The 18,811-nt window shown below is 41.1% G+C and overlaps 1 protein-coding gene across 6 annotated transcripts in view; it reads right to left on the bottom strand.

The window, feature by feature from the left end:
* Positions 1 to 1,884: 1,884 nt before the first annotated feature.
* Positions 1,885 to 18,811, bottom strand: part of ptprea (protein tyrosine phosphatase receptor type Ea) — a 53,397-nt gene continuing 36,470 nt past the window's right edge. Inside the window, exons 3-22 of one of the 6 annotated variants that reach the window (XM_085761762.1) lie at positions 15,351 to 15,428; positions 14,641 to 14,737; positions 14,016 to 14,089; positions 13,041 to 13,085; positions 12,199 to 12,335; positions 11,111 to 11,201; positions 9,899 to 9,975; positions 9,548 to 9,584; positions 9,351 to 9,448; positions 8,536 to 8,655; positions 8,181 to 8,344; positions 7,760 to 7,895; positions 7,438 to 7,587; positions 6,412 to 6,505; positions 6,183 to 6,259; positions 5,912 to 6,046; positions 5,549 to 5,674; positions 4,494 to 4,645; positions 4,239 to 4,374; positions 1,885 to 3,724 (exon numbers count right to left, since the gene is read on the bottom strand). In XM_085761762.1, the coding sequence (XP_085617888.1) occupies positions 3,650 to 3,724; positions 4,239 to 4,374; positions 4,494 to 4,645; positions 5,549 to 5,674; positions 5,912 to 6,046; positions 6,183 to 6,259; positions 6,412 to 6,505; positions 7,438 to 7,587; positions 7,760 to 7,895; positions 8,181 to 8,344; positions 8,536 to 8,655; positions 9,351 to 9,448; positions 9,548 to 9,584; positions 9,899 to 9,975; positions 11,111 to 11,201; positions 12,199 to 12,335; positions 13,041 to 13,085; positions 14,016 to 14,089; positions 14,641 to 14,737; positions 15,351 to 15,423 (2,094 nt within the window). In that variant the 5' untranslated portion in view covers positions 15,424 to 15,428 and the 3' untranslated portion in view covers positions 1,885 to 3,649. Of the gene's footprint in view, positions 3,725 to 4,238; positions 4,375 to 4,493; positions 4,646 to 5,548; positions 5,675 to 5,911; positions 6,047 to 6,182; positions 6,260 to 6,411; positions 6,506 to 7,437; positions 7,588 to 7,759; positions 7,896 to 8,180; positions 8,345 to 8,535; positions 8,656 to 9,350; positions 9,449 to 9,547; positions 9,585 to 9,898; positions 9,976 to 11,110; positions 11,202 to 12,198; positions 12,336 to 13,040; positions 13,086 to 14,015; positions 14,090 to 14,277; positions 14,423 to 14,640; positions 14,738 to 15,350; positions 15,429 to 18,811 lie in introns of those variants that run through there. The other 5 variants (XM_085761763.1, XM_085761764.1, XM_085761765.1 and 2 more) reach the window with 5 other exon arrangements.

The following is an 18,811-nucleotide window of genomic DNA, read 5'->3' as shown; positions in this document are numbered from 1 at the left end:
TTGGCAAGAAAATGGGAAGCATTGTAAATGACTAAATAGAATTAGTTAAGGGTCATTCAAAATAGGGGAGTCGGTGAGGGTTAATACATAATTCATATGACCTCTTCACACACGCTGACCTTTTTTTGGGCTACGGCCCCTCCCGCTGTGGAGCGTTACCATGGCACCGGGTCCATGAGGAAGTGGAAATCGTCAACAAAGAGGCTTTTTGTTACTTGGCTTTTTTCTGCAAGATAAAAAACATGATTGTTTGGCAAAAATAGCTCAGATTTACCCATCAGAGTTATGGACTAGGACGAAGGCTTTATATATAGACACAACATATTTATGCTTCGAATCACAAGATCAAATTGTTTTATTTCCTCTTTATGCATCACACAATGAAAAATAAATTGTGACTGATTGTTTTTTCTTTCTGTTTTTCGTATAAAAAAAAACTTTTTTCATGAGATAATTCTTCAAACACGCAGGAATAATCCCTCTGCTGACTCAAATACCAATCATTGAAGGTCAAATGCATGATGACCTTCTATACTTCCTCATCTATACAGTAAATCATAGTTTCATTATGCTGTTCACTGTCACGTCATCATAGCAGCTCTCTCACTCTGATGATCAGTTTAAAGACTAAAATGAGTGAAGTATAAATGAGAAATTGACAGTTTCTTCTCAGGTGGATTTTTCCTTTAATTAAGAGTCTGTAATGTACATATAGATTGAGGTACATCGCCCCCTGTTGGTTTAGACTGTTACTTACACAGCTCAAGAAGTTTGCTGTTTGCTGATTCCAGGTGCAGTTTTTATGGTTGTACAGACACAAGATGATGATGATGAATGCATCTTCAGTGACGACTTATTTCCAGCTTTTTATTTTCCGAATACTTTCCGGAATACTCATGTTTGTACCCTGATGAAGACTATTGTCGAAACATCATTCATGATTGTTTACATTTATTGGGCTACGAGTGTGCGACATCACTTTACTCCACCATGTGTGGAATAGAAATATTTGTGGGACAATAAAAACTGAGCCTCATTGTTACTGAGCATGTTTTGGATTAGTGTGAGGTTTTCTCCGTTAGCAGCAAGGTTGTTAAACTGTCATTTCATTTCCTCTGTCCTTATATAATCCCATGTTTTTATGTTCTGTCTGTGTTCTTCTGTGATGTTCTTCTCCAGCTGTGGTGAACAGACACAGCAAAATATATACAGATGGAAACATAAGACATCATTTTCATCCATTACAGTCGATGGACAGAAAAGACTAAACTAGCTTGATAATTGTGTCATCTTTTGTAATTCTAGTTGTGGCTTAACTGAGGATCAGATAATTTGATGACATCATTTTGTACTTAAGTTTGATGGTTTATTCTGTATTTTATTATTTAAAAAATATTAAAATAATGTGTCCGATAAATTGTAATTCTGTTGAACACTTGGATCCAGCTGATGGTCTCAACTGACCTGCTGGATCTGGATATTGATTGTGTAGGAGCTCCTGCAGATCAGCCAGTTCAAAAGCAGATATGGAAGCAGAAGGTGTGTTGAAATCCCTCATAAATAGTTTGAGCTGAGACTATTAGTCTATTCATTCATTAGTCCATCAACATAGTCTAATAGCATTTTTGCTCTAGTTCCTTGAATGACATGTACAAGGTTAGGGTCGACAAACCCTGACCCTTACCCTAGAGGCTTAGATCATATCACATATTAAGTATTAGTGTATGCATCGTGTCATTCACATCAGTCTCATGCTATTGAGAAAATCCTGTTGTTGCTGTTGTTGTTAAGACTTTAGCTGCAGTAACTTGTGTCCCCATGTGTGTTGACATGAAACATGACAAATTCCTGGAAAAAAAAAAAAAGATTCACTGACCCACAAAGCATTTTCAGAAGAATTTAATATTGCAACTTGCATTTCAAAGACATTGAGAATCCAAAAAGGGATAGATCACCCACAGAGAGCGAGAGAGAGCAAAGGCAAAGAGCTGCAGTCTGAACAGACCCTCCTCAATCATCTTAAGAGACGGGGAAAATAGGCTTGGGGCTGTTTTGTTAAGTCTCAGTTTCTTCTTGTGCTGGCGTCTCACAATCCCCCCCCCCCCACACACACACACACTTACAGAGACAGCACAGAATATATGACCAATCACTTTGACAGTTCCTTGCTGCTCGGCGACTTTCACAATGTTAGCACTTTGTCATGTAGTATTTACATACAGCATCAACAAAATTACACACTTCATTGAGGATTAAAGCAGAGCTGGGTCAGATTATTCCAAGTGCTCGGTTTAATGTCAGAGTACCAGATGGATGGGAGTTACTGCCTCAGAGTAAATGCACAGAAAAGTCGTTTCACGTTAAGATTTCACACTTTCCTGAACCCATTTAATCTAAAACGTAAAGGAACTGAAAACGTTGTTAGTTAGGGATGTCTTCTTTATTAAGCAGGCACTGAAGCACCACATATGTGTACTGTGGTTTTTGCAAAAACAAGACTCGTCTGATGTTACTGTTGAAGACGTTCACTGTGTGTTCACTGTACATCTCACACAGGTCGCCGTGAAATCGTACTGACTCGACCACACTTACCTTTTCTTTAGGATCACCTGTCAATGCTCGGGCCTTCAATTTTGGGTTTGTTCTACTTTTCCATGTCTTTAAAAAAAGGTACATTGGCACTGATTTGTGAAAAATCTCTAATCTATAATACAAATAAAGCAATAAATATTGCAGGTTCTTGGCAAAAGGCTTAGTTATATGTGCTTTTTTTTGTATGTGCAGTCATTTTTAGCAAAATATTTCTCGTTGTCTACAGATAAAAGGCAGATCGTAGTAACATTACATCCATGTTAAATGCAGTTGCATACCACATTTTGAGGTACAAAACCGGTTTAATGGTCTCCTGTGACCATGTGATACGTCAAACTGTGAAACTTCTGCCTGAATCTATATTGGAAATCGACCCCAATATCATCACTTCTCAGCCTGTGTTGCATAACTTTGTTTTCTGCATTATGGCTGAAGTGATTCATTCGTTTTTTCTTCTTTTTTTTTTCTGACGATGTTTCCATTAGAAAAGTATCACATTCGTGATGGGCATGTAGCTTTAAGGACGATGAAAAATAATTTCAGTAATGCCTCTAATCTCAAATAGAAGTCATCCATAAATGAAATAATGTATGTATTTGAAAACATCGACAACAACAAAAAAAAAAGAACCAAAAACAAACCCAAATCTTAACATTCCTGTTGTGTTCTCCAAATGCAAGACTGGAATGTCATTGCCAATACATAAATACATTTACAATAACAACAACCTCTTAAAAATATTACGTTGTCAAGATAAACATTTAAAGTACAATATTATACAACAAAACTGAAATAAGAGACCATGTCTGAAACACTTCATGACAAAATAATTATCATACATGATGTGAAATATACATTATTAATCTAACATTTTTTCATTTACAATTTTCATTCACTGACATACACTATATTACAGCGAGGATGGAGTTTTCGGAGTTAATGGTGGGACAAGTGCATAGCAAAATAGAAGATCATTTGACCAAGTTAAAGAAACACATAAAACTGACAAACCAGCTTTAGAAAACAACATTAAAAACCATGTTTAAGGCAAATCTCGTCATTTAAAATTGGCATAGTCTGAGAAAATGTCGACAAAGTCTTGTACCACCCTGTAGCAGAAGTCATACTGTTCCTGTGGAGAACAGAGAAAAGATGAGTTAGGCGGTGATGGAGTCTAAAATTGGTTTCAGTCAAGATTAGAGCTGTTCCAATCCCATTTTTTCCTTTCAGATACCAAGTAAGGATCCAAAAAATACTTCTAACTCTGTATGAATATGATACAGTGTCTCAGTGAAAAGCTGCACCAGTTAAATCAGAAAACATTCTTCTCTGCTCTATTACAGAAGCTGTCACTGGCTGCACAACCTCCTGTGTAGGATACTGTTTTAGAGCAATGAAGAAATGTGTCCCAGGAAAACTGCTGTTTGATCTTATAGTTTGAAACTATAAACTTGACAAATTATATCTACTGTACATGGCATCAGAATGGTACGTAGACTTGGGTACTTGTCAATACCCAATCCAGTATTTTAGGCAATATGTGATACTAATACTGGAATTTGAACAACTCTAATCAGGATAAAGTAAAAACAAAACTGGGAGAAATCAGATATATGTTTAACTTAAGCACTTCCTCTGATACTTACCACAGTTTGGACCATGTGAGGCCTCTGCATGCGTAAACTCTTCACAGTTTGGAACACGTCCAGCAGACACTCTGCCTTGACTCGCTCCAGGATATTGCTCAGTGCAATGAACGTACCTGTTCTCCCTGCACCAGCACTGCAACACAAACACACAAACTCTTAGAAGTCACTTTAAGCGTGAACATTGTTCCCAAATAGAAAACGAATAAGGAAAAGTGAAATGTGTGACTGAACGTGAGAGCAATTGGGCGCTACCTGCAGTGTACGACGATGGGATGGTTCCCAGACTGCTGCTGCTGTCTCTGCACCGAGGCGATGATGTCGATCATGCCTTTCCCCTCGGCTGGGATGCCGATCTCCGGCCAGCCGTGGAAGTGGAAGTGCCTGATCACCCTCGTCTGCTTCTCCTTTGAGAGGAAATGCACAGGCAGACACAAGATCATAGCACCTTTCAAATGTGATTTATTAGCAGTATATGAACGGATAATGGCAGGTGCAATGTCAGTGTAGGTTAAGTGTGCAGCAGATGAGTGGTGGTCTGATGACTGTTGCTCAGGGAGGTAGGAATGTGCCTCTGAGAGGTGAGGTGGGTCGAATTTAATGAAATATATCAGATGGGAGGCTCCCGCTAGAAAATCCTAAACACATCCTGCCCACCACATTTCCTCTGGCAGCCAACACACTTATGCACTCACTGGAGTTGTTGTTCCGTTTTAAGGCAATTGTGTTTGATCTTGCAGCTTTTCAAAGTAAGATACAAAAAAAATGCTCTTAAAAATTCCTAAACACTTCTAAATTAGCTTTTTACTATTTTCTTTCTATTCTATTTTCAGATATTTATACATAAATGAATGGAAAATCAGCATTTCAGTCAAAGACACATTCTATTAAACTATTGAGATGGTTGAAGTCATAAGTGTTCATCTCTGAACAAAAGCAGCAAATATTAATGACAATTTTATGACAAATGAATAATAGTAGTTTTACTATGATTTTGAATGCTGAGCTTGAAGTTATTGTGAAGTTTAATAGTGTGGTTTTACTTAAGAAAATGATGTCAGTACTTCATATAATTAATCAATTGTGATAGAAATTTAAAAAAATGAATAGGACACTATTATGACTTAAGGTAACCAGTTTTACTGTCACAGTTTAACATTTTTTTTGCAATTACGCAGGTGATTTATCTTTTATTGCAGATGTGAAATGCACAGTAGAGGGCCAATGCAAGGCATTTCATTTTGACAGGCAAGTATAATGTGGTGTTAGTGCCCTGTGTGACAGCTGTGTTCTGGTACAAGGTGACTTACCGGGAGAAAGGTGAGTACCAAGTCTCGTAGACTGAAGGTGTCACACAAAGTGTCTCCCTTCAGCTCTACTGTGTAATCTCCGTAGGTGACTGAGTCCTCTGTGGGCCAGTACTGGCAACACTTGTCCTGGGAGGAAAAAAAAAACAGTTAAGTAAAACAAAAACTGCAGTTTAATATGTGAAATATAGATACACTAAAGTCAAAGTATGAAATACTGCACAAATATTAACCACCATACAGGTGCAGTTTAGTGACAGAGGCAAGAAATCAGAGCAGACATGGTTTATGAAGCACTGCACTGCTGGTTATTGAAGCTCTCAATCATAGTTTGGCTTGAGGTCATCAGCTACTGCTGCGGCTCACCTGCTCCCTCTCCTGGAGCTCAGTGAGCATGACAATGGAGTGACACTTCCACTCCCACACCATCCTCCAGAAATCCTCCACTGTGTGTGGCACAGGCCCCTGGGTGGCAATGAAGTAGTCCTTCTGTCTGTATCCCTGTATCGCAGCAGGAAACATAACACACACTCTTCAGCTTTCTCTGCACAGGTTGATTAATGTGCACTAACAGGAGCTCTTGTGTCGTAGATAACATGCGCAGGAAGGAAGACATTAGGTGATAAAATCTGCTCACGTCTATGAAAGATGCGTTGATGTAGTCGGTGAACTCTTGACCTCTCCTCATGGAGAGAATAACTCTGTTGAAGTCGTCTGAAACAGGAATAGAGCTGTTTAGAATAGAGCTCATCATTAACACATCGCCCTTCAACATGTTCACACACTGTCAGGTTTATAAAAAACAACTCAAGAGTGAAAACAGCAGAAAAAGGTTATTCTGGACTTTTGTTTTCCTTCTTCCTTACATGGAATAATTTGCAGGACTCTGTTCTTCTTCATGTTTGCAGGAAGGTTCCCCGTTCTCATGTTCTCCTTCATTATTCGCATGTTGGTCAATTTCTGGGCAGAGAGACAAGAAAGTTCAGTTGAAATGTTATCAAACTTTAAAATGTTTGCTGTGTGTGGTCTCACAAATTCAAAGGGGGAAATTTAAAAAGTCTCACTGTCGATTATAGATCACATTTATTATTCATAGATAGATGGACGAGTCTGTATTATTAACCGTAAAAGAGAACAAGAAACAAATTATTTATATTAGCCCTGAGTGGTTTGGTTCTAAAATACCTCTGCAGCTCATGTGGTTCACTTTTGTCCAGTTATTAGAGACAATCGTGAGAATTATTTGCATTTAACAGGGTTCATCAGCAGCTATTTAAATGTAGGTTAACATGTACATGTACATGTACCAAGAAAATGTGAAATAATCTGTTTGTGGAATCCAATAATTAAATTAGTACCGTGTGAAAAAAAGATTATCTAGAAGCCACAGATCTTGCGGCTGCTTTTCTTCCCTGGGCGACTGAGGATTCAAATATTCAGGAGGAAAACAGATGGTGTGTGTGTGTGTGTGTGTGTTTTGGGAGCAGTGGAATGCGAGTCCTCTTTTCTGTTGTCTTTTGCATGATGATGATTTTCACTGGAGTGGCTTCACAATATGAAGATTTAAAATGTGCTCAGTTTTGGAGAAAAAGGGCCAAAGTGACTTGAATTAGTATTTCATCTGATTTCAGTCCTATAATGTTTGTCTCTCAGATATTGGTTCTTTATCATCTTATTTGGATATAGCAAAGTAGATTCTTGCTCATATGGATTTTTTTCTCCCAGTCCTACATATGCAGATAATAAAAACACTTATTTGTTATTTCATTTTGCATTCAATAAGAAGGTGTTCCTCTGTAAATAAATTGCATCTTAAAGCTAAACTAAACTGTTACAGTAACAGCAGTGTACCAGGCTTTGTGTTTTACTGGATGTGAACTGGGATGTCGTACTTTAAACTCCTCCTCCAGGCCGACCCGATCACCGGTTGTGAAGGTGTTGTGCAGTTTGTGCAGATGTCCTTCCAGAGAGGACACGTCCAGCTCTGTGTCTCCGTAGAGGTAGTATTCAAGCAGGGCCTGGTAGATGAATGAGTACTGCATCTGTGGTGACAATACAAACGAACAAACAAACACATTAGCACAAACACATCCGCTAACTTATGCATTTGGCACATTTGTATATGGGGGGAAATGGAACTTCCCCTTCACAATAATAACTGTCACAAGACAAATGTGACTTGTAGAGTTTATTCAAAGTGATCTCTAAACTCACATCTGTCTGGATGAGCTGCGAGCGCTGCTCTCGTATCTTGGAGACGAAGCCAAACACGTCGACTTTCTGCTCGGCGTGCATCATGTCAATCATGGCGTCTATTACGATGAAGGTTCCCGTCCTCCCAACGCCAGCGCTGCAGAGACACAAAGCAGAGCTCAGACTGACTGCAACACAATCCTCAGCTGACACTTGCATGTTAATGAACAACAGGAGGGAAACAAAGCGACATCTGTGCTTGTAAACACACGTATCTCTATAGTCACTCGAAATGTTTGCTGACACTTGCCCTGCAGACACGCACAGGATATCCAAGACCAAATATTTTCATCTCCATAGAAACAGATTGGATGATTAAAGCCATTACAAGTAAACAACAAAATAATAGACAACAGGTCCCGTTGGCTCAGCTTTCCTGTACCTGCAGTGAACCACAATGGGCCCACACACGGGTGAGTTCACGGCCTTGACCTTCTTGAGGAACTTGAGCATGCCGATGGGGGAGAAGGGAACTCCAAAATCAGGCCAGCTGGTGAAGTGGAGCTGGGTGACCAGGCGGGGAGTCTTAGCGGCATCGCTGGCCTGCTGCACGGACACACACACACACACAGTTTGTTGTGTAAGTTTACAGTGTTAACAACGCCATCGTACGTGGCTTTGTGGTGAAGACACAACAGACCTGAGTGTGAACCAGTTTCAACAATAAATGCTTCACTATGAAAAAGGAACTACACAGGAAACTCCAGCATCAAATATCTGTGAATCTTAACACGTACATATTGTACACAGAACTTGCGTATGGTGTAGTCCACCAGGACGGTGAAGTCTTCCACCGCCACTCTCACGTTCCCGTAGGTCCAGCAGCCCTGATCCGGCCAGTACTGGCAACACTTGTCCTGTGGGAGTGATAAAAAGCCCGGATTCAATAAATTAAACACTTAAAAAGCGGCTCCTCTGGAAACATATTCAAGGACTTTTCTTTTTGGAGAGACAAAGTGATTCACATGCATGACACCCGCGCTTCAATTTCACAGCCAGTCGGTCCGGATTAATACAAGTGTGAGGGGGTGAGACAACTCAATAGAGGACGTAGCTGGGTGATTATGATCCTGCCTCCGAGGACTTTATTACACATTATGTAGCCATTGATTTCAACCCTGATTTAAATCTTCACCAGTTCTCTTCTTATTGATCTTTTTTAGCCTTTCTCCCTCTCTCCTCGTTCAGTGAAGTAGCTCGAGTTCACGATGAAGCAGCAGCGAAGAAACAGATGTCAAAGGGGGGAGATTAAGGTGTGAAATGAACAATTTAAATTTAACGCCCTTGTTCTCACCTTTGACCGCGACTGATGAAATCTATTTGAGGCACATTTCTTTCTCAAATTCTTTTTGTGATGCTTTATTAACCCCCACAGAGAAATCCTCCTTCTCACTCGCACCCCCCTCCCCCTTAGAGGAAAGTTAGAGCAGCAGACACTTGGCAGGAGGAGGAACCCTGGGGCTTGTAGGAATGCATTATATCTTGTTCTTGGACACTTAAGTTGGGGAGCTGAGACACATTTGGGAAATAAACAAAGCTGAAAATCACTCACTTCTTTCCTTTCTTTCAGATTTGTCAACATGACAACGGTCGCTACTTTCTGCTCCCATATCATCCTCCAGAACTCTGCTACAGTGTCTTCTTTGGGCCCTGAGAGAGAAATAGTAAAGAAATATTAAGATATAAACATGTATCCAAATATAAAATGAAAAATAATGTGCTTAATGTATGCCCTGTGTGATTTCCTACCTTGTGCTGCTATGAATTTATTCTTTTCCGTGTAACCCTGTAAGAAAAACATGAATTCAGTTGAGAACATGAACACAAATCTCCAGACAGCTACTGATGGACTTGGTGGTGAGTTTGTTGCGTCTGCAGCTGTTAACAAGATCAGAAATAGACTTTGAATCATAAATGTCAGGTCTTTAAACTGTCCAGAAAGATGCCAAGTTGAACAGTCGTATCCGGACTCATGTCACAGAGGAGCAGAGCGTTCGTAAGGAATAATTGCAATTTTGCTACAGTTAGTGTTTCCAATTCACAGAGTTATGAACAACGGTCATGGGACTGGTGAAAATAAAGACTCAAAGCATAACTCACATCAATGTAAGAGGCATTCACATAGTCTGAACAGGGATTTCCATCCAGCTGAGTCAACACCACTCTGGAATGATCATCTGTTGGAGTTGGAAAGTTTACAGGGGTTACGGCGGAAAAATAACACACAAAGTCGGCCACTGCTACATGAGTTAACACTGATATTGTGCAGGTAAACACAAAAACATTCCAGGAATAGTTTCACATTTTTGAGGAAAGACCGCTCATTTGCTTTCTTGCCGGGAATAAGGTTAGTAAACCGATGAAATCAGCACTGTAAACGGCTTACTTTAATTTTATGCTTGTGTTTTTGTAAAGATAAAGAGCGCTTCAGAGATACTGATAAGCACATTTTGTCACCTTTTGAATCGAGGCAGCCCAGCTGTTTGCAGGCTTCATATTTTACAGACGTGCAGGCGATGCAAGGTTGATTATATCTATTTCTAGGCAAGACAGTGAATACAATACACATACACTACTCACAAAAAGTTAGGGATGTTTGGCTTTTGGATTAAATTTCAGAACGAACCTAAAATGCACTATAACCTTTACAGGTGAATTTAAAATGTAATTGTCTTGAATGCACATGTCCAATTGTTCAGTGTTTCAGTACTTATTGAATAACATGCTGTTCTCTAACAAGCACCATCTGACTAAATGTTGACATCATGAGACCAAGACAACACTTTGATCAAACTGATCAAGTTATTGAGACATTGAAATTTTTGTTGTGCTGTAGCCACCACTGTTGTTTTTGTTTGAGATAAAGAAATAACCATTGCATCCTTCCACTGAAAAGGCTTTCATGAAAGAATATCACTGTAGCATGAACTTTTTATAGGGATATTATTGTCAAATATCCCTAACTTTTTGTGAGTAGTGTATCTCCCAAAAAGTTCAAATGACATAAATATAGAAGAAGATCAAAACAGTGTACCCACTAAATTGAGAAAGAGACAGAAATATAGGAACGACAACTGTAAAAAAGGAACGACAACTGTAAAAAAGGAAGGAGTGGGACGAAACCGAGTGAGGAGGTGACACATGAAGCACCAGTCAAACACAGGCACTATATCTGAACAGTCAAAAGAGAGAGAGAGACTCACACAGACACACAAACACACGTGTGCACACATACAGGAAACTGTGATCTCTCAGTTTGAGTCAAAAAAACACCCTCAGTTCCCAGCAGAACAGAGAGTAGCCTACACTCACAGGGAAGGATGTTGGGGTATCGGTTCTTCTCCTTGTTGTCCTCCTTGTTGGCCTCCTCGTACGTTCCCTGGGCATTACCCCCCGGCAACGACTGCAGAGCAAAACCACTGTCAGTTTTTTTTTACATAACCTCACACACTCCCTCAGTGCATTGTGTTGAACTGCTGCATGTGGGGCTTTGTTCAGCCGTGATGCAGGCACTTCCTCTGCTACCTACAGCAAACAGCCCTCCATTAAACGCTGAGAATTTCAACTTCCTCTGTCTGTGCTGCTGCTGACACTCAATAAAAATCATAGGTTTTTTTTAAATTTTTTGTAGTTTTTTTTACGTGCTTCATGAAAAGTGAGTCACACACTTTACTTCGACCCAGATCCTTAATCATGGTCACAAATAGGCGCAAGGGTATTTTTCATGGATGTGGGTGTGTATGTGTACAGTGTGCGTCATTTCCAACGTGACACATTAGCTATTAGTAGTTTTCCTTAATAAAACATACATCTATAAGTCACGGTTTAAATGCACCTTCCTGTCATGAACACATACCATGTTATGGTGAGAGTGGTAAAAACCCTTTTACACCTACTTAAGGTATTTTTGACATGGGCTGTTTCGCTTACAACCACTGAAGGCAAAAGGCAAAAAAACCCCAAAACTCTGACCTATATAAGACAATTTAAAATATTTTCATCAGCCAGACACAACTGCTTTTCAATTTGGAGACAACTCATAATAATAATCATCATCATCATAATTTTAGCATTAGCTTTAACTTTTATGATAAAAAAGTACTACTACTACTACACACAACATAACTGGGCCACTGCAGAGAGTCTCAAGTGATTCGCTCCAAATACTGTAATTACGTTTTTCACTGCACTTCATAAAAATAAATTGCTAAACAGAACTCAGTTAGTCCTATGAATCGTTGTGTGGCTGCACCACAGTGAACTAGTAGTTTAACTGCAGTCGCCTGATGTAAAGACTACTCAGCAGAAGACTTAAGGCCACCTGTTGCTCTGATCGCCAGGAGGAGAGAAGAGAGAGGAGGGTGTGTGTGTGTGTGTGTGTGTGTGGGGGGGGTGCTTACATTGTACTCTTCCCTGAAGAGCTTGCCATCATCAGCAGAGCGGAGCCTGTACTCCTCCTCGAGCTGATCCACTAGGATGGGGAAGAAGGTCTTCGACGCCGACGGGGATCTGGGCAGAAGGACGACCGTCTGTTGCTCTGTGAGGAAAACAGTCAGAGGGTTTATTATCATCTCTGCAGGACCGACCGGGGTTCAATGTGCTGATTTTGAATCATTTCATTGTGTCCAAGGAAAAACTACAGCTACAGATTAAACTTTGCAAATCAGCTCAGTATGTTACAGTTTGACTAATAAATCAAGTTAATGTCATAGTGATGTTTATAAAATGGGATTGGGTTTAATTAGACCTGTAGCTCCACCTTCACACCGCCCCTCTCACTCCAGATAACAGCCATTCGAGTTGATTAAAAACTAAATTAAAAAATATATGAAAACTGGTTTGTATGCAACTGTTAGTCAACTATTTTGATAGTTAATCCATTACTCTTAATTACAATTTATCTATAACTATGGATAGATATTTCCGCAGTGGTTTTTATTTATTTCATTAATGTATCCCTTGCTTTTAGCTACGATTAGCAAAGACAAAATTGATCACCAAACTGATTTCAACTCTTATGGCATGTACATTTAAAAAAAAAAAAGAAGTATGAGAATTCAATGATCACCAAACATCAACAGGTGTTAGAGGACCAGAGGAGCCCAGGGAAAAGGCCACTTAGAGCAGGTTTATCAATGAAAACCTCTCTCCAGCACCCGACTAAGCATTCTGTTAGTTTTCACAATTACACCGAGTTAGTAACGTGTGGTGAGACCTGAGACCGCCACCCTGTATACCTGACCTGGGGGTACAATGGTGTATAACGACTCTGTACTGTATCCAAACTCTAAAACACACAACACACACACACCAAATCACACACATACACATGTAGTCAGAGAACACAATAATAATGTCATTATCAAACATAGCATCTGACCCATTTTGACACTGTACAACTTGGTTTTATCAAATAAAAATGTCTCTAGAACCATAAATAGCAAGTACATCAGTGTCTATCTTTTGTAATTTACAGTTTAATAATAGTTAAAAGGTGTCTTCTTGAGGCAGGAAAGAAATCTCTTAGATTTAGCTGAAAAGTCTACTTCCTCAACTGATTTCAAAGTAAATCTTCTACATCTACATCCTGTCCTCCAGTCTAGTAAATCAATACAGTGAAACTCTAATATAAAATCAGTCTCATATGAAAATGTGTGATATTTACAATCACAATCAGCAGCTCGGCCATTATCTTACAGTCCATGCAGTGTTTGTTGCAGCTACCCATGGGTGTGCTGTGTTTGTTTCCAGTTATATTTCCTATATTATCCAACCTGCCCTGTGCAAATTCCTTTGTAATGTCTGATAAGAAAACACTTCCTAAAGAACATGCATAAGTCCTCAAGACGTGTTGTTTCCTGTAAGTCCTTCAGCTGCTACCATGCTTCACACACACACTGTAACAAGCCCTCTGATCTCTGCACTTCCAACACTGCATACCTACTTTATATGCAGCGTCAAAAAGTCTATAAAATGGTTTTGTTTTTCACCGTAACCACAGGAAGTCAGAGACAACCACACAACAATGACGGGACAACCTAGTACCTCTCATGAACAGTTGCCTCTCTTACACCTCCCCCTGTCTGACTTTCTTTTCAGTTGCCTCGTGTTTTTATACATCTCCTTCACAATCCGACTACGCCTTTTGACTGCCAGCCAGTCGTTTCTCTCAATCTACAATCTGTCTCTCATAATGTTCAATTTACAACAATGTTACCTTGTTCCTCCAGGATGCCATTTGGTATCTTCTTGTCAACTGTTGTGACAACTGGTTTCTTCTGGTTTTTTAACCTGCCAGGAAAAAAAAAAAATACAATTAAATAAGAAGAAACACAATGGCACAAAGTCATCAAGATCATGATATAAGACAATAATAATGATGATGTCCTCCTGAATAACTTTTCTTTCCAGCGCCACAATCTCTACATCTGTTGAATAATCTCACCGGAAAGGAGCAAAAAATCTGTCACCCATCCTACCATCTGAAGCTTGAGAAGCTACTCTTTCTCATTAGCTGATGTCTTGGAAAGACAGCACTCTAGTCCAAATGTAGTTGAGGATTTCTTCTGGACTCTGCTCTGCTGCCTGTGTACGTCCACTGTCACAGCCTGTTCTCTTCTCACTAAGCATGAAAGGGAGTCAGCTCGCAGTACTTCCTGACAGGGCTCCGCCTCAATGACTAAAGGAGGAAGTGTTTGTCACCCTGAGCTCTGCCTCCGAGTCTGGCTCAGGGCCATTTGGTGAGGGCAAAAGGGAGGGGTGGGGGTGAGGTGAGGCGGGCGAGTCTTTGCAGGATGGGAGTTTTTCTTTTTTTCTTTTCTTTTCTTTCTTTTTTTTTTTACCTGAGGAAGTACCAGGCTAGCAGTGCGATGATGATCAGCAGCAGGGACAGGACCAGCACGATGGGGACGATGTGTTGATTGGAGGATGTAACGTCTTCTGAGGAAGAAGGAGAAGCAGAGCCAGGGGGGTCAGGGAGCAAACATCAACAAAGAAGCAGGAAAGGAGGGGGGGGGAATGTGCTTCTGTGTACAAATGTGCTTGGCTGCATTCATAAGTTGTCTCTTGCATGAAGTGATAAAAAAACTAAATCAATACTTGGCACGGCAACACACCTTCCATGTTCTCCTCTGTCCACGGGGCTGATTTAATAACTGGCTCGGGCTGTATTTTGTCTACAGAGATAAGTATCAGCCCATTTTGTCCTGTCGGCATGTCGAACAGAAAATGAGAGGCTCTAAGAATGGAGACTCAGCCAAGAGTCACAGCCACACAACCGGCTATTAGCTGTGTTTATAAAGGCTGACAATAAGCTTTAAATGACTGTCCAGGCCTGCACAAGCTCATTGTGATCCGGTAATAACAAGGGCTGTAGTAACGGCTATTATCAAGCAGATGCATGCGCTGCAGAACATACATAATCATCATATCTTAGGGAAAAGTGATGACTGCAGTGAGGAGCAATGGCATTTTGTTTGCCGTCGCAAATTGTTCAGCGTTATTCAGCCTCACATGTCGAGGTGCATCACTCTTGTTATTGCTCGCCTCTTACCTTTTGTATGGTTGCCATTGCCGGTGGAATTGGATGTTGTCGTGGTTGCCACAAGGAACAGAAGCAGGACCATTGTGACTGCAGAAAAACAAAATGAAGACGGATATTAAATTTAGTGCCAGACATGTTCCCAAAGTCAAGATGCATGAGAACATGGCTGCTGGATAATATCGCCATTCAGGCAATACAAATGCTATTGTCAGATCTGAGGCATATTACTTTATTCATGACTGCTGCTCGCAGGAATGTGCTCATCGGTGCAAAGTTCACAGAGACACAATGGAGCAATACACTCATATCCTGGTCATCCGTTAGTCATAGTGTAATGCCTGAAGCGTCCACATGGAGGCGCAATCCTCCAATCTTTGAAAAACAAGTCCACTTCCTCAACAAACCCATTGAGAAAAAAATTGCACAGAGAGAGGGTCGAAGGAAGAATGTGTTTCTTTAAAAGAAAATTCGAATTGAAATTTGTATCAAAATAAAAAAAAAAGGTATGAATGCATGTCTATAAACTCAATGCATGATTCCTAACTGGCTTTGTGAAGCTTTATTCTCATGTTTTAATCTGTGTTTTATCAGATGGAGGAAAAGAACTTGAGTAAATGCCACTTAGAGCCGATAACAGCTGTTTTCCTTGAGCCATTTCCGTGGCAGTGCCACAGTGAAACGTGTGTGTGACTTCCAGGATATGGCATGAGAAGGGTCTTAATGTGCTATATGTTAGAAATAACAACGCACACAGTCACGCATGCATACAATCTGTATGTTAAACTGAAGGCCTGGGTGTCAGCTGACACTGATCTACAAATGAGAGCTTAAGCCACGTTAAAGTGGACGTATCAGATCGGGGAGAGTTCAAATCTACACTCAGGCAGAGAGAGGCTTAACACCTCCACCCTCACGCTCTGCTCTTTGCCTTCTCCCCCACCTCTCTTTGATAACATCACCCCGATGCACATGCACGTCAACACCCACACCAGTATGAGCCGAGCCCACCCCCCATCCCTCCCTCCTGTGTGCACAACAGCGTCCAGGAGTCTCAGCTGATTGACTCTGATCATCCCCTCATTTTCTCCTTGCAGAGGAATGCAGGGGAGGGGAGTCTCTCCGATCGATTCTGGCGCTTGAGCATTCAGAGCAGGGTCTCACATCATCTCTGATTTAAGCATCTCTATTCTTTTTCAAGCCACTGGTAAGATGTGAAAACCAATAAGCCTTGGGATGTGTGCAGGTTTAAAGGTGTGTGTTTTTTTTCTCTCACATCGAAGCTCTCTAAAAAGAAAAAAAGTTGGAATCTCAGCAAAGTGCATCTGAAAGAGAGCTGCTCTCACCCCATAATGAAGCAGAGCAGAGTGTGCTTTGTCTCCCCAAGGCTGCAGGTGTGTGTGTGTGTGTGTGTGTGTGTGTGTGGTGCTTTGCAGCTGCAGTGAAAAGAAAAGCCCAGGCCAAGTGCATAGTCAATGAAGACACTGTGCGTTGAAGCCTCCACGCTGTGCCGCAGTGTCCTGTAATGTGTCCAGGCAGGACACCGGAGGAATGTGGAGGCAGCAGAGCAGAGACACCGACTGCAGCACGGAGAGAGAGAGAGGGAGACAGAGAGAGGGAGGGAGAGCGAGAGCAGAAGGTCCAGGTCAATAATATTTCCTGGAGCGATTAATAAACCCTGACATGTCAAGCCACCGCTCCGTGGGGGAAGACTGATGAGAGAATTCTAATGAGAGAAGAGAGGAAAGGAAGAACAGCCCCCCCTCCTCTCTCTATTACTCCAGCTCCCCCTCTTTAAGGCTCCCTCTGCAAATGTCACAAGCTCGGTGGTGAGGGGGCGGATATCGAGCTGAGTTACTGTTGTATGTATGAAGAGTAGGACTGTGTCTGTGTGTGTGTCTACAAGACTTGAGGGGTTTTGTGATGTGGAAATACACTCTTGGTGCCTTTTGGGACTTTCCACTGCATTGAATTTTATGTATGCTTTGTTTGTTTGTTTGTTTGTGTGTGTCTGTGTGCGAGACGGCATAACAGGGACACCCAGCAGAGGGCCCAGAGCCTTCCCCACGGCTGCACCTTGTGGTAAAGCGTTTGCTGCTTCCTGGAAACGTCTCTCAGCTCCTGGCTCCTCATCACCAGTGGAGATGTCACCCTGTCACGGTTTAGCCTCCAACCTCCAGCTCCTCTGCTCCTCTGGGGACCACACCAGCCTGTTTGTCCCCCTTACTCTCTCTCTCTCCAGCTTTTCCCATCTTGTCACTGCCGTGCTCTCCGGTCCTGACCTCTTCCGCGTCTCAGAGGACGTCACCGACTTCCTTTCTTCTGTTTTCATGTGGAAATGTCCCTTGTATAACTCTACAACTATAAATAACACTTCTCCCCTAGTCCTCCGGGGTATCTTATCTCTCTCTTGCTATTTCTCCTCACTCGGCACAAACCAGCCAAGACCACAAGTCTCAATTTTAGACTATTAGTGTTAGTCATCGTTTAGCGCTAGGGTCAGACTCTGGGCAAACTGCTATCACTGCATTGTGTGCACTCTCGTGTGTTTATTGTCCTTCCTCCATTTAGCACTCTGCAGCTAGTCACCGACCATCAGCCTTAATGAAAATAGGTCATGGGAGATGTCAGCTCGGGGGAAGTTCCGGGGCGTCCTTATTTTCCAATAGGAGACATTTACAAGTAGCCTTGGAGAAGGGTATTGTCCTGGGCAGCCAGTTATTTCAGTGGTATGTATGTGTCCTCAGTATCCTGCTGCTCTAACACTATTAATACTGCAGGGAGTGAGAGTCACTCTCACGTTTTTATCCATCAGGATCCAATAGGATAATTATGAGTCAGTTTTAACACAATATTCTCATGTCTATATTTACATTGAATCAGTTGGCTGTGAATCAATCTGCAGCACTCAGTGTGATTCCAATGCAAAAGAGCCAACATTAAGTGGATATCCACTGTTTTTATCCCTGAATTCTCTCATTGTGTTTCCACGCTGAGCTGCACAAGAGAGATTGTAACAAAACAGGAAATTTGGAGCAAAAAAAAGCAGCAACTTTGTGTAACTTTAAATGCCGGAGCCTTATTTTAACTTCAGATTGACTTTACCATTTTTTCACTGAACTGTTCGCAGCCATTTATACAGTACATATGGGTGGAGACATGACATGCAATGAATGAATGATGGACCGTGGATAAACGTGAGCAGGGGACGCTGTTGCAGCCCATGTCTGGCAGCTGTGGCCCTACCTCTAGGCATTTCAACATAAAGTGGTTTTAATGTGTCTATTAACCATATGAGATTGTTGTTTTAAAGGTAAAGCTAGAAAGAATTTGAAACTGTACGCAGAAGAAAAGAAAACTAATTATTGAATCTACTTTTAGTGAGTCACATTATTCATGATTATAACCTGTAATCTTTTATGAACTTGTGTCATCAAAAAACAAGATTGAAAGCAAGCGAACTATAATTAAAA

Source organism: Trachurus japonicus, chromosome 19 (assembly GCF_045865225.1).
Source record: "Trachurus japonicus isolate A0001 chromosome 19, Traja_1.0".
NCBI lineage: Eukaryota > Metazoa > Chordata > Actinopteri > Carangiformes > Carangidae > Trachurus > Trachurus japonicus.
Note: the sequence above shows the minus strand (reverse complement) of the source record. Positions and strands in the feature narration are given on the sequence as shown.